General features: G+C 39.2%; 1 protein-coding gene across 2 annotated transcripts in view; it reads right to left on the bottom strand.

Annotated features, from left to right (window-relative positions):
* The window catches only part of dcc (DCC netrin 1 receptor), a 354,092-nt gene that overhangs the window by 226,839 nt on the left and 113,472 nt on the right, over positions 1 to 13,781 (bottom strand). For both annotated transcript variants that reach the window (XM_076886255.1, XM_076886256.1), the window contains exon 3: positions 6,995 to 7,282. In XM_076886255.1, the coding sequence (XP_076742370.1) occupies positions 6,995 to 7,282 (288 nt within the window). The remainder of the gene's footprint in view (positions 1 to 6,994; positions 7,283 to 13,781) is intronic.

Below are 13,781 nucleotides of genomic sequence, written 5' to 3'. Positions count from 1 at the left end.
TAAATCTAATATATATAATCCTTTTATTTTTATGTATTTATTTGTATTTAAGGTGGACTTTTAATTCACAAACCAGAAAAATCTGGGACTGTGTGGATTTTCCCAATTTGGTGTAGTCGGTAGCTTTCGGTACTCCTCCTACCCACTTGTGATTCTGCACTGAGTTATAACGAAGGTTGCAGCCTTCACCACATCACCAACCAACCACTTAAGTGTATGGTTAGGATTAGGGTGTTTTAGCCAAGAACAAAATATGCATAGTTTCAGAAACTAGAAAATCTCATCTTTAAAGTGATAAATATAAACACACCCTGACCCTAAACAGCTAAGTTTTTAGGGTCAGTAAATGTGGTAAGAGATCAAAATCAAGGCACTTCTTTGTTCACTGTTTCCGAACAAATCCCATTTCCAAGGTAAGTGGATTAATCCCGGTCCTGTCTGGATTCTCATAGGATTTAACCTGCTGATTTTTTTTTGTTCATCAGGACTTCCAGGGCTTAATTTTTAAGCTTTAGTGTATCTCACAGCAGGATGTAAGAGGACATCTTTGGCTCGCTGCGATCCTGCCTTCTGTTCTTCTGTCCTTTTGTAACTCGGGTTCATCTGAAGGTAAAATGAAGCACCAGCAGTTTGAGTTTAGCAAATTAAGGTAGGCTTCCTGTAAGAAATTTCCATACTTGAATTTCCAAGTGTTTTCTTGCTGCAGTGGAGTCTGAGAGACAGAGTTTGAAAACGACTCTCAGAAACGTATTTTTTGTCCCGTGTCACGGGAAATTGAAAAGCTGGCCTGGCTCAATGGAAGGATCCATACTATCATGTTTTGTCTTTATGTCTTTATGTAATGTTTTAATACTAGATGTACTGGACTTTACTGTAAGTTATGTTATATGGAATTTTCTGAATGTATTCTGTGGACAGTGGTAATTAGAAAATGTTGCTCGTCTACACTTGTTGTTGTTGTTGTTGTTTCTTAAAAGTGATGCAAATTGCTGTTGCATTCTGTATTATTGTTTTGACCCCTTTGCAAAGGCAAATTAAAACCTCACAAAGACAACATGTTTATGTGTAGATCATTTGTTTTAAATTTCTATAACACCACAGAGGTACAGTCTGAATGGATGCACCCCATAAGGCTAACTGCATATTGAGCCACAAGGTAATTATTAGGGGTGCAACGATATTCGTATCGATATTGAACCGTTCGATACAGTGCTTTCGGTTCGGTACGCATATGTATCGAACAATACAACATTTGTAATTTATTTTATCAACTTTCCTTCTGACGATGCTGTCTGTGTTGAGCGCTCAGTGAATCTGCGTTCGACTACTCCGCCTAGGCTGCACTGTCGAGCGCAGATCCACTGAGCGCTCAACACAGACAGCATAGTCAGAAGGAAGAGCGCAGGGCACCTCCCCCACCCTCATTCAGATCTGGCGTTTGGAATTATTTTGGTTTTCATGTGACGTATGACCCTGAAGGTAAGCGAGTCATGGACTAAAGTAAAACAGTATGTTGAATGTGCCATGCAATGCTCAATTACATGGGTGGGAACTAGTGTGTTAGCGCAGTTAGCTCGTTAACGTGTTGGCCGTCTAGCCCCATGCACGGGGCGATCGGCGGTAGCTCGTTAACGGAGATTTGCCGTGTTGTGGCGTTAAGGTCATTTCAACGAGATTAACCTGAAAGCACTAGTGGGAACACAACGAATATGACTGCACATTTACGCCGACATCATCCTAGTGCAAAGACAAAAACAACAAGCATGCTACTAACTTTAGCCGAGTCATTTAGACAGCTGTTAGCACATGATTCTCCTTATGCTGCTGAGAATATAGCCCAGAAGAAGCGGATAGTATAGCTTTTATTTTGGAAAGAGACATTTCTCTGTAATAAACTCTCTTTTCCAAAGATGCATGATTCCTCAATCAGATACAGGGCTTGCAATATCGCTAGCCTGACGTCCTGGGGCTAGCGATTTTTTCAGTCGGGCTACCAAAATCTATCTCTTCCCTGCCCGTCGGGCTATTGTAGGAAGGAAAAATATATGTCAATGCTTTTGCATTCTTTCAGAAATGTAGCTGGGTAATTATGTCATTGGCATCGGTGAGCCACTGTCAATATGTGACATATTGAAGTCGCGTTTGAATTTGCGCTTGTTTTTTTGCTTTCACTTTGCAATCGTGCGAACTGTGTATAGAGAGCGACAGCACTGATCTGTGAGTGATGATAATTTCAAATTCAAATTCAAATTCAAATTTTATTTGTCACGTACACAGTCATACACAGTACGATATGTAGTGAAATGCTTGGACAACTGCTCGTGACCTAAAGAAAACAAAAAAGGAAAAGGCTATGAATAAGATAGGAAATAAATATGAAAAATTAAAAAGGGTAAATTTAACTAGGACCAATTCCTCTGACATCGTCTTATCAATCGTTAGCTTACTATGCAAACATGACAAGTGAAATCTCCCGCAGCAAGCTTAAACATGTGAGAGGTTGATCGCGCAGAGAATCGCTGAGCTTATGTGAGTACGTGTGTAAAAGCAGCAGGATTTATATTTGACTACGATGACCTGGATGACTGAGAACCTTCACAGACAGATATATATTTTAGTTATGCTGAGCCAAATAAGACAGGTCAGGGTGAAGAAGTGACAGCCAAAGAAAAGCTTACCACAAAACGGAGAAGTTATGACAAATCAGACTATGAGGCAAAAAGAAAGTGCAGCTTTATGGTTTCATGGACAAAAGAATTTCTGTGGCTGCAATATGACGAGCTAAATAACCAGGGCTGCACATAAGTGGTCCGCAGGTGCGCATTCGCTGTCAAAATAAAAAACACGCACAAGGGTTAGGGTTAAATTTAAAAACTGTACTTTTGAGTTAAAATATATATTTATAATTTTAATAAATGACAAATTAAAAAGGCATGAACATTTTTTTTGTATCGAAAAAATATCGAACCGTGACACCAAAGTATCGAACCGAACCGAACCGTGAATTTTGTGTATCGTTGCACCCCTAGTAATTATGTGTAACTATTTAATCTTTCATAGCTTGCATATGTTCCTCAGAAGTACAAAAGGCATATTTATGCTGTTTCTTATATCAGCGCAGAGCTGCAGAGAATAGTGCTTCCATGTCACAGATTTGGGATTTGAATCTTACTGGTTGGCTTTCTCCAGGTTCCTCCCATGTGGCACCTGTCATTTAGGTTAATTGATTAAATTACCTAAATGACAGGTTAAAAGATTTTAATTAGGTTAAAGATTCTAAATTGACTGTAGGTGGTCAGTGAGACTAGACAGCAAATGAAACTTTTAAGTGCTCTGTGCTGCGTTAAGGTGCAACATTGTAGCAAGGCTTTCAAAGCTGGTACACGGGCACAAATCCTTGCCATCAAGGATATGATCGCAGTATCTTAGAGGGTACCTCTCCAGCAGAAGGTGTTTTATTTTGAAAAATATATTTTCCTAAGAGTCTATTGTGGGCTTTGTCCACCTACTTTTATATTAGAATCATGTTGGAAGGGGTTCATAGAATGTGTTCTCATCCCAAGGTGGCAAATACCTGAATTCTGAAAGTTTCTTGTTTTGTTTAAATATGATAACAAAAGTTTGTTGTTTTACTTTTTTACTTTATCTGTGAGGACGTTGAACTGGTCTCAGAATTACCGTTAGGTCATGGCATTGACTTCAAAGGGAATCTCACTGTATAACTGAGATACCTGCAGTTTTTCTTTAGAACAGGTTGGCAGAGAGAGGGACAATTAAATAATCCTGTCTTTGAAACTCTGTGGCACATTGCACCCCTGTAGCACAACAGTTTCTTACTTTCATTCTTTGATCGACAATACATGCTAAGCTAGGCTAATTAGCTGCTGACTGTAAATTTACTGTTCATCAGTGGGGGATACCAAGATGACAGGTTGGCATGTTGTGTATAGTTTAAAGGTTAAAAACGTGCCAAAGGAAAGTGACCAACAAAATAAAACTGGAACTGACTACAAAATCTAACATATATCCATGTGTCTAGAGACAGAGGGCGCAAAACAGAAAGGAAAGGTAAAAATTAAAAATGTGTTCCAAAGAGATCACAACCTGTTTATGAGAGTTGTGACCTCTTCTCTTACCTTCTCAATTGATTTGGTTGATTTGGAGTGGTCATCCATGCTGATTCGATTTAGTTTAAAAAAAACATGTAAAAAGGCCAACGTGAATCTTACCAAGCTCTAAGCCAAAAGAGGTCCACTGACAACTTCAATCCATACCTTCTAACACACCATGTTTTTATGGGTGTTTGCAATTTAATTTGCCTCCATATTCCATGCAAACATACAGTAACATTTCTGAAATAAGTTACATTACTTTGATGAGGTAACCAAACCAGTTATATTACATCATTTTATCTTAACGCTCCATCCATACTTGTAGAGCTGAGCCCTGAGCAGAAATGCAGTGTAAGGCCACACACACAGCGAGGCATCATTCAGAGAAATCAGACGTGATAATCCCTGACCTTTCACGTCAGATTTTCTCTGATGGCTCCATTTGATAAAAACTTTACAAAGGCAAAGTTAATCAAATCTTCATGGATTAGAATGATTAAAGTTTAATCATGTGACCCATTAAAACGTCATATACATCAAAGAGAAAAGAGGATAAAAAAAACATGAAAGGATTAAAGGGAAAACCTTGTCAAAGCCAGTGGCTTTGCAACACAGTGGGGAAACACTGTATGTCACCCTTAACCAAAACTTTAATAGACTAAAACCAACAAACTTTATACATCAAAGGTAACAAGTCTAAATTTTTTCATTTTGTTTCTGTTGACACCAAAATCAGGTCGAGATTTTCGCTTCATAAAAGTACAAGTCTTATCAAATATTTCACAACATGTGGAAATGGAAGGAAAACTGCTTCACTAAAGGCTAAAAAAGCCAGATTTCGTTCAGCTTACATGTTGCAACAGTTTTCTGTTTTCTGCCCTTTCACCACTCAAACTGAATGTGTGAACCGACTGAGTGTCCATTTATCTGGCAACAGATTCGACTCAGGCAGCTGAGTCTGTGTCAAGTGTCTGTGAGAATCGCACATTACAGCCACATCTCTGCAGGATGCTGCAGAGCAGATACACAGCCTTCAAAAATAAAAATGCTCCGCCAGGCTTACAACAACAGTCGGTTAAATGCAATTAAATGCAATCGGGAAATACAGTATGTATGCCATACAAAACCTGCACTGATTTATATTTTGGAATTTTGCTATTATTATTGTTATTGTTGTTGTTGTTGGTATCGTTACTACTAGTAATAATAATAATGTTACAACATTTATTGTTGAAACTTGAACATTGTTTTCTTTTACTTAATCCAGATAAATGTATACTCATTCACCTTGGTAGTAAAAATTATTAAAAAATGTCAAATTAACGGTCATTTTTAGTTTTACTACCTGGTTAATAATTTTTTACAACATTATTTTGATGGTTGTATTAAGTTTTAAATGATTTTAATAGTGGGTTCAAAAGCTGTTTAAGAAAGTAGGCACCATGAGTGGCAACGTTTCCAGTTCTTGTTCAGTCACCAAAATTGAGTCCTTTTAAGGAAAGATTGTGCTTAAAATGCAAAATGCTACCCCAAGAGTATACCTGTGACACTGCATCTCTGAAGCTGTTTTTCCATTCTCTGCACATCTTTCAGTCAGATGCAGAGTATTTAGTCCGCATGGGGTCTTTTAGTTTGAAATTTAAATAGCTGTTCTATGCCATTCTTGTATCTGACTTCATGGTTTCTTTATCTGCTCCATGCAGCTTGATGGGTTTGCATTAAGAGATGGATACAGCACTATCTGTGTTGCAAGGAACCACTTCTGGGACACTTCTGAAATCCACATCTTGCGGGATCTCATGGATCAGAAAACATGATATTCCTAAAGCAAGAGCGGTGAAAATTCTCACTCCTGCTGTAACACATGTATCCTGGGACCTTGTGGAGCCAACTTCAGCAAAACACCAGCATTTGATGTCCTGGTAATGAGGATGGGCTCAGTTGATTGGTAATAAAATCTTCATTACAGACTACTATATAATTCGTAATCAAATGATCACATTTGGCATTTTTCCTTCTTTATAACTTCATTTCAGTTATATTTTATTTGTTTTGTACTTATAAGTTTTGTCTGTTCTGACAAAGCTATTGTAAGTTTTTATTCATATTTGTGTAATTCTTAAAAGTTGAGTTGTGAATGTGGCTTTCTGTGTCACTGTGTGCGTTTATGAAAGAGCAGTTTAGCTGAGAGTCAATACATGTACTTTGAAATGCAAAGTACATGTGATTATCCCTCTGAAGGTCGACGCTTCGGCTGCACGGAGCCCCTGCTGGGAACGAACGCGGGAACACTTCACCAGTTCGACTCAAAGTGGTGTTTAACCGCGGAGAGCGTGAGCTAACACGAGCTGTAATCTGAGTGATGAAGTGGACGGCGTATGGACTCGTATAATTGGATGATGTGGAGTGTACGGACCATCAGCGGCTGACAGACTCCCTGCAGACCGCGGAGAAGCTGCTCCCTCTCAGCCCGGAGACGTGTTATTAAATTCACATATATTCATTACATCACATTTCATTTTAAAATGAGACATCCAGGACTGGGAGGAAATGAACAAGAATTACTACCTGACAGAGTGATGACTGTAGGAAAAGTATAACTCACCGCTAAGTAAAAACTGCTGGTGCAGCACCTAACCATAAAAGGACTGGAAATCTAAACCAGTCCACTTAACTGTGATAATACAAACATTTGAAATATGCATCATGTATTATACATGTTTACAATCAACACATTATGCCAAAATATTGCAACGCAACAAGATAAATGAAATCAACTTAGTCTCAAAAGTTCTTTAAGCCAATGAACAGTTATCAGTGAGCCAGTCGATCAATAGATCTAAAATCATGTGTTTGGAGGGCATCATTGTTCCATCAGTTACCTGGGAGCACACGGAGCTCTGCGTCCGTCCCCGTCCTGGTGCTGCTGGGGTTATCAGCCAGACAGCGGTATGTAGCCGAGTCCGGGGGCTGGACTCGGCTGACCTGCAGCGAACCTGATGGCAGCACAGCGAGACGGGAGTCAGGTTCAAAGGTCAGTGGCAAGTCCTCTCGGTTCTTCTGCCAGCGGATGACAGGTGTTGGGTCACCTGAAACCTCGCAGCGGAGCAGGGCAGTATCGCCGAGGTACGATGAGACGGACTCAGTGGGGACGACCACTTTGAGTGGACCTGTTGGGAAATGAGTTTTGTGAGTAAGAAAAGTATTGACAACAAGTCATTTAGTGTAAATATATACACACAATGGGTTTTGTTGAAAACTGTGTGTGAGAGTATTCAGTTTTCTCTGCATGGAATTATCTCTTAGGCTCACCCAGAAGAAAACAAAAGATAGAGAAAATAATCAGCAGCTTCAGGTTTTGTACACTTCAAATCAGAACTGTGTAAGCAGATACTACAAGGGGAAAAGCTCCCCTGAACTGTGTACACTGCAATAAATCACTTTGTTCTTTCGTATAATGTATCTAACTTCCATCATCTTGGATTTTAGTTTTTGCTGCTTCAGTGACCTTGGACTACTGACGATGAACCAGTACTCTGGTTAGAGTGCCTATCCAACTCCTAGCAGCTCTCCAGATCAGTAGAAGAACTACTCCACCAGCTGCAATCAAACATGGTGGTCTTCAGACATTCAACTGCTGGACCGGAGAGGATCTCCACAGAAATAACTAACAAGCAAGCCAGAAAGCACAAGACACAAAGCACCACTAACTGGCTAGAATACAGAGACCACAAATAAATCGATGAGGATGTCATAGTCACACAGGAAAAAAAAATATAAATGCTTAAATGAGTTATTAAATATGCCTAAAAACTATCATTTGCAAACAGTGCAGTCCAATACTTTTAATGCTGTCTTTGTGGGAGAGAATATAAATAGCAAGCCGCTCTAGGTCATTTGGCACCGAGTCAGCATAAAGAAATTAAAAAGCAGTTGCAGCAACCCAGGTCACCTTTATGGATTATGCTGCAGTGCAAAGTTTCATCCTATGGTACATGCTTAAGTTCAGATAATCTAGAAGTATAGGGATGGCCACTTCTATTATGTTGCATTTGTACTTTGATTATTAAGAATGTGCAGTGTGGTTTCAAGACTATGATTGGAAACAGTGTAAAGATAGCAAAGAACCACTGTGGCTGGAAGTAGAGATTAAGTAGTTAACTTCCAATGAGTGACTGTCGCTCCAGCACCACCACTGCATGTCATTAACGTCGTTCTTCCTGTTCACTCAGTTGTATATAGTATTTGTATTTGTATTCTATTTTTATCTTATTGTATATTTATATTATTTTATTCTACTGTATATAGTATTTTATTTTATTCTATTCTGTACAGTTGTGTACTGTATTTATTCTTATTGTATTCTAATTTTTGCCTCATAACTTTTGCACTGTCCACTTCCTGCTGTGACAAAACAAATTTCCCACGTGTGGGACTAATAAAGGTTATCTTATCTTATCTTATCTTATCAACAGGAGTTCGTCCTTCCCACTATTGCCTGTGTCTCTCTCTCTAGTATTGTACTTTGCTTTCAATATAAAGCATCCTGAGCTCCTGGTTGTCGTTAATTAGTGTTCTATAAAGTTCAATCAAACTGAATCAAGCAGGTCTTGTTTGGTCAGTTTGTGGTTTTTAATCACCTACATTGTCAAAGTAACCAGATGAAAAGCCTGTGTAGTCTAAATGCGACATGAAAACATTACCGTTAATACCCACAGCCTCTGCGTGAGAAACAAAAGACACAAGCAGCAGAGGTGAAGAAGAAGGGAGCTGACAGCAAAGGTTTCTCAGGTCAACAGGGAGAAAATAATAAAGACAAAGATGGAGCAGAAGAAGCAGCGAAACTCAGCGGGTGAAAATGTGAAAAACTCCAGAGAGAGTTAGACTGGGACCAGCGGGAGGACAGATGAAAGTCAGACAAGAGACAGAGAGACAGGGACAGCGCGGCCAACCAACGTAGGGCCTGCTGTGTTCAGGACCCACACAGTTTCCCGTCTGATCAGATTCCCTTCAACAACAAACAGCCTGTAGCAACAGAAACACAGGAATGTTCTGACTGCCGGCCTCGCTCGGCTCTTGCAGGGCATTTTATTATCTGAAGCTCTAGTGCAGTTGTGTTTTAATTTCAACATGGCTGCAGGGAGCTCTGAGTAGATTAAGAAGAAGGTGCAGGAATGTCAGGAATTCAATGAAGAGCAGTGTTGTTTTCCTCTCTATTCTCTCTGAGAATGTAAAGCAGATTAATTGATTAAATGAGAATCTGAGCTTTTTGACATACAGTTCATTCAGGTCTTCGCGTGGGCTCGTTTTTTTCTCCTCTTCAAAGACACAGCTGTGAATATTGTATTCCTGACATATTCCACTTTATTCATCCACTTTAGTACTTGTGTGCAACATCTCTGCTGGTTCCATGTCAACAAGTCTCCAAGGGAAGTCAGTATTCGAGGCAAAAGGTAGGAAATATTGTGATTATGATAAGATTAGACACCTACATAAATCTCAGAGGGGAAGAGGTTTGGTCATCCATGCACTGTGACAAAATAAACAAGCAAGGCAGGTCTCAACAACCACATGCTGCCTGAGCAGAGGTGTACATCCACCTGGATTTATAGTGTCTTTATGATGTAAACTCTGATATATTTAAGCTATATTTACACCACAAAGCCGTTTACAAAACCCTCACTAAGAGCGGACTAATATCCAGCATTCAAATTAGCTCTTTTTTTCTGTTTCATAAATTAAGTAGGAAAATTTGTCTTTATTTATCCCGTCGATGTTGGGGCCAGTGGAGCAGCTGTGCTTGGTTACCAGTACAGGTGTGAGCTAGTACACTGGTCAAGGGTGACATGAATTTTAAGCTAACATTGGTGCAGGAAGTAAACCATGCAAGAACGGGAAGAATATACAAGCAGAAGGATGATCAGCGTTTGAACTCTTTAGAAAATCGCTTCAATTGGTAACACAGTACAAACAGAAAACGGCTGTTACATCATGATAGAGTCCGTTTTCCACGTGTGTGCACACATGTGTACACCTGTAATACGTGCAGGTTTTGGTTAGAGAGACAATCAAGGTTATCAGAGGATAAAAAGAACTACCAACACAAGCTGCAGTCCAAAATGGTAGAGCTGGAATACCTCTGAGGAAACCCACGGAGATGCAGCTGAATAGCAAGCACCATGACAATAGGGACACAGCAGGTGAGCTAGCTTGTAGGGGAAGAGAAGAAAGGAAGTGCCTGGGCTTGTTATTAGCAGCAACTGAAATGTCAAAATAAGAGCAAGTGGACTGCTGAGTAATAAATTAGTGGCTCAGGATGTCATTCTCTCAGATGGGTATTATCTGCATCCAAATATATCTGGGCCTGTCTGAGTAAATTCACTACTGATATTAAGATTTGTATATGTTGTTTTTGTTATTTACTCTTAATTCTTTTAGTTTGTGATCACACAAAATGTATAAAACTAATGAAATTAGCATAGCAGTGTCTCTATAATCAGTTTTAAATGTATCGTTTGATGGCTAACAAGGCCTAGTTCAGGGCCTAGTTTTTTAAGTCAGTTTTCTGGCATCCAAACTGCTGAGCTTCCAACATACATATATACATTCAACCATTTACTGTCCTTAATTTCTCAAAATGTGATGTCTTGTAGGTGCATTTTAACAAGTTTAAAATAACATTTTGGAGAAAGATCACCTGCTTCATGTAGAAAAAGTTTGATAGACAAGCAATGTTTATTTTCTTGAGTTTTAAGCAAGTTTCGAAAATCCCAGGAGTCCTACATTTCTGTCAGCATACAAATACTCTGAAATATTTTCATCTGGAAAAGAGAGAAAACGCAGTTTGGGGTCTGATTTTCTTGCGGTTTGTGTTTTTGTTTCATGCTGGTTTGAATCGGTTTATGCTTCCTCCATTTTACCTCGACACACAAACAGCTGGGAAACCTGAACTCGGAAACAAACGTCAGCTTTCTTCTCTTTCTGTTCTGAGACATTAAAGAAGCTCCAGTTTGACTCTCGCATCGTCAGACGAGCCGCCGCTGGATACAGGGTTTCACAGCGGCGGGGACTTGAGCGGCTGTGACATCACGCATATCGGAGACGACGGTAACACTGATGTGAATTTGGAGTGTGCATCTTACATAAGTTCTGCTGCTGTCTTCTCCTGTATGGATCACTATGCTGCCTGCAGCTGGAAGAAATGGCACACACACACAGATTTTTGTTTTTGTTACTTGCTAGGACTCATTCCTGGAGGCCTAACCAACCCTGCTACCTGTCTAACCCAAACATTAAAGCAACATATAAGATGGAAAACAGTATTTTCTATTGCACTGTTTGGTCAAAGGTTAATGCTGAGCATTAAAAAAACCTGAGCCCTCATCAGGTGACTTTTGCATTTTTATTCATTTTGCTTATTTAGCCACAACTACAATAGAATAATGTACAAGTAGGACTCGTGGGAACAGTATGAAGATTTAAGCTGACAAGCAAGCCTTTGGCTTTTTTCATTGCCAGGACATATGAATATAATTTCACAAAATAAATACTGCTGTCAATCTAATTCTAGACGTAAAACACAATGATGCTGTGCACATAAAGCACAATAAAAATGAGATTCAAGGATTCATTTACAGGGTAAAATTCAGCCTACTCCACAGCCTGTGTGGACATCTGGACTGATTAGAATAGGAGTGTTTTCTCTTCCACCAGACACTCATGAGACGACCGTGGCTGAAAAGATGTCTGTCCAGACAGAGCTTCATATTTAATCAGCTGTTGTGCCGGCTGACTGCAGTTTACGCTGGCTGGAGAATCAGTCATCCATTTTAAACCTAATAGGCAAAATTATGATTTGGGACATGTTTTGCTGCATAGCTGTTATATTCATGAACAAGGCCAACAAGTGGAGGTTTCTAAGATGCAGCTGTGTAAACTTTAAGGTCTGTTATGCGTGAGGCATTTAACTCCACTCATTAAATATGTGGCCCAGGGGGACAAAACTGGCCTGTCAGATCAGCATGACTGGATGGGTTTGAAAGGACTGAAAATGGAAAAGAAGTTAACACTAACTCCAAATTTACCAATAAGATTTTCTCCTACCTTGTAACTGACTGATGCAAATGACCTCTTCTGTTCAAATAAAGATGTGTGAATTGATTTGTCATGTATAATCATGGTTAATTAGCCGACAAATATAAATTTAATCAACTGAAATTTACAGGATGATGAGTACACTGAACGTATTTTTTGCTTTAGAAGTTTACTATTACAAATCTATGAGTAAGTCTCCATGCTTAATTGTTAATATTTGATTTCTCTAATTCAATGGAAAAGTGCAAAAACTTAAAGGATCATTAAAGTTCAGGTCATGTCACTCGTCCTCCTTCAGTACTTTGCACTCTAAAAAAATATTAGATTAACGTGCTCTTCTTAAGTTCACATTAATAAATGTTCTTAAGGCAGCTGTTTTAAATTTTATATTGTTCAACCCTTTTCTTGGCATTTTCTAGAAACTGAAATCCGATGAGCAGATTTTTTTGGTATTCCATGAGACACTGTGTCTGTTTTCATTGGATGGGATCTGAGAACATCCTGTTTGAATTTAATAAAACTGAGCCTCATTTATCAAAAGTGAGGAGCATCAAAGGAGAGCTTCAGTCAGAGATGAAATTCTGATCACAAAGAATGAAACAACAAAAGAAAATGAAGGAAAGCAGCAGGACGGAAATTCTGAGAGGACGAGAAATAGATCAGTCCGTCGAGACTGAGGAATGATGGGGAGGACAGAACATGGAGGAGAACAGAAACACTTAAAAGAAAAGAATAAACTTTGACCCTGAACTCAGCATTAAAGTACTTAAACTTCCTGTCTTTGGAAATAAACCACTGACATACACAAACACACAGTGTTAAATAAACATTTTAAAATATATATATGTACTAACAAATACATTTTTATGGTGGTGGCTGCTGTCTCCTGCTGTTTTCATCCTCATTACACAAATAGATCAAAATGACTCAGACTAATAATAACATGCAAATCACAGCAAACAGGCGAGGGCAGCGGAGGGATTTTGCGGGACGTTCCTGCTTCAAGTCTTTGCCTTGGGAACGATTATTATTTGCTTCTGTGGGTTGAACCTCGCTCCTCCTCACCAGCATTAATTGGGACTTGGCACAAATCCTCTAAGAGTTGATGGCTAATTGGGAATGGGCATGCTGGAGGCGGTTTCATCTTTACACCTTCACCACTGTGTGGTCTGAGAAATCATTTTAAACCTATAATCACCATTGCCCCTGCCACCAGACTGAAGAAAAAAAACAAATATATCACTCCTATTTTAGGTTCTCTTCCCTGGTTGCCCTTTAATTTTACAGTGTATTTTAAACAGCGCTTTTTATTGATTCTCAACATCTGTTAAGATGATTAAGTTAGGGCAACTTATTTATTTTGAGTATACTCAGAGTAAAATGACAAAGAATAAAGTGAGCAGTTGCCATTAGTAAGTGCATATACAAGTATACACTAAGTCAGTGGTTCCCAAACTTTTTTGCTGGGCCCCCCTTTGTTTTACAAGAAAAATATTCGCCCCCCCCCACCCCACGCACGCACGCACACAAACACATCCTCCAACCACACACCCATATTTTGCTCATTTAGTAAAC

The sequence above is a fragment of the Maylandia zebra genome, linkage group LG7 (genome assembly GCF_041146795.1).
Source record: "Maylandia zebra isolate NMK-2024a linkage group LG7, Mzebra_GT3a, whole genome shotgun sequence".
In the NCBI taxonomy this organism is placed as follows: domain Eukaryota; kingdom Metazoa; phylum Chordata; class Actinopteri; order Cichliformes; family Cichlidae; genus Maylandia; species Maylandia zebra.
Note: the sequence above shows the minus strand (reverse complement) of the source record. Positions and strands in the feature narration are given on the sequence as shown.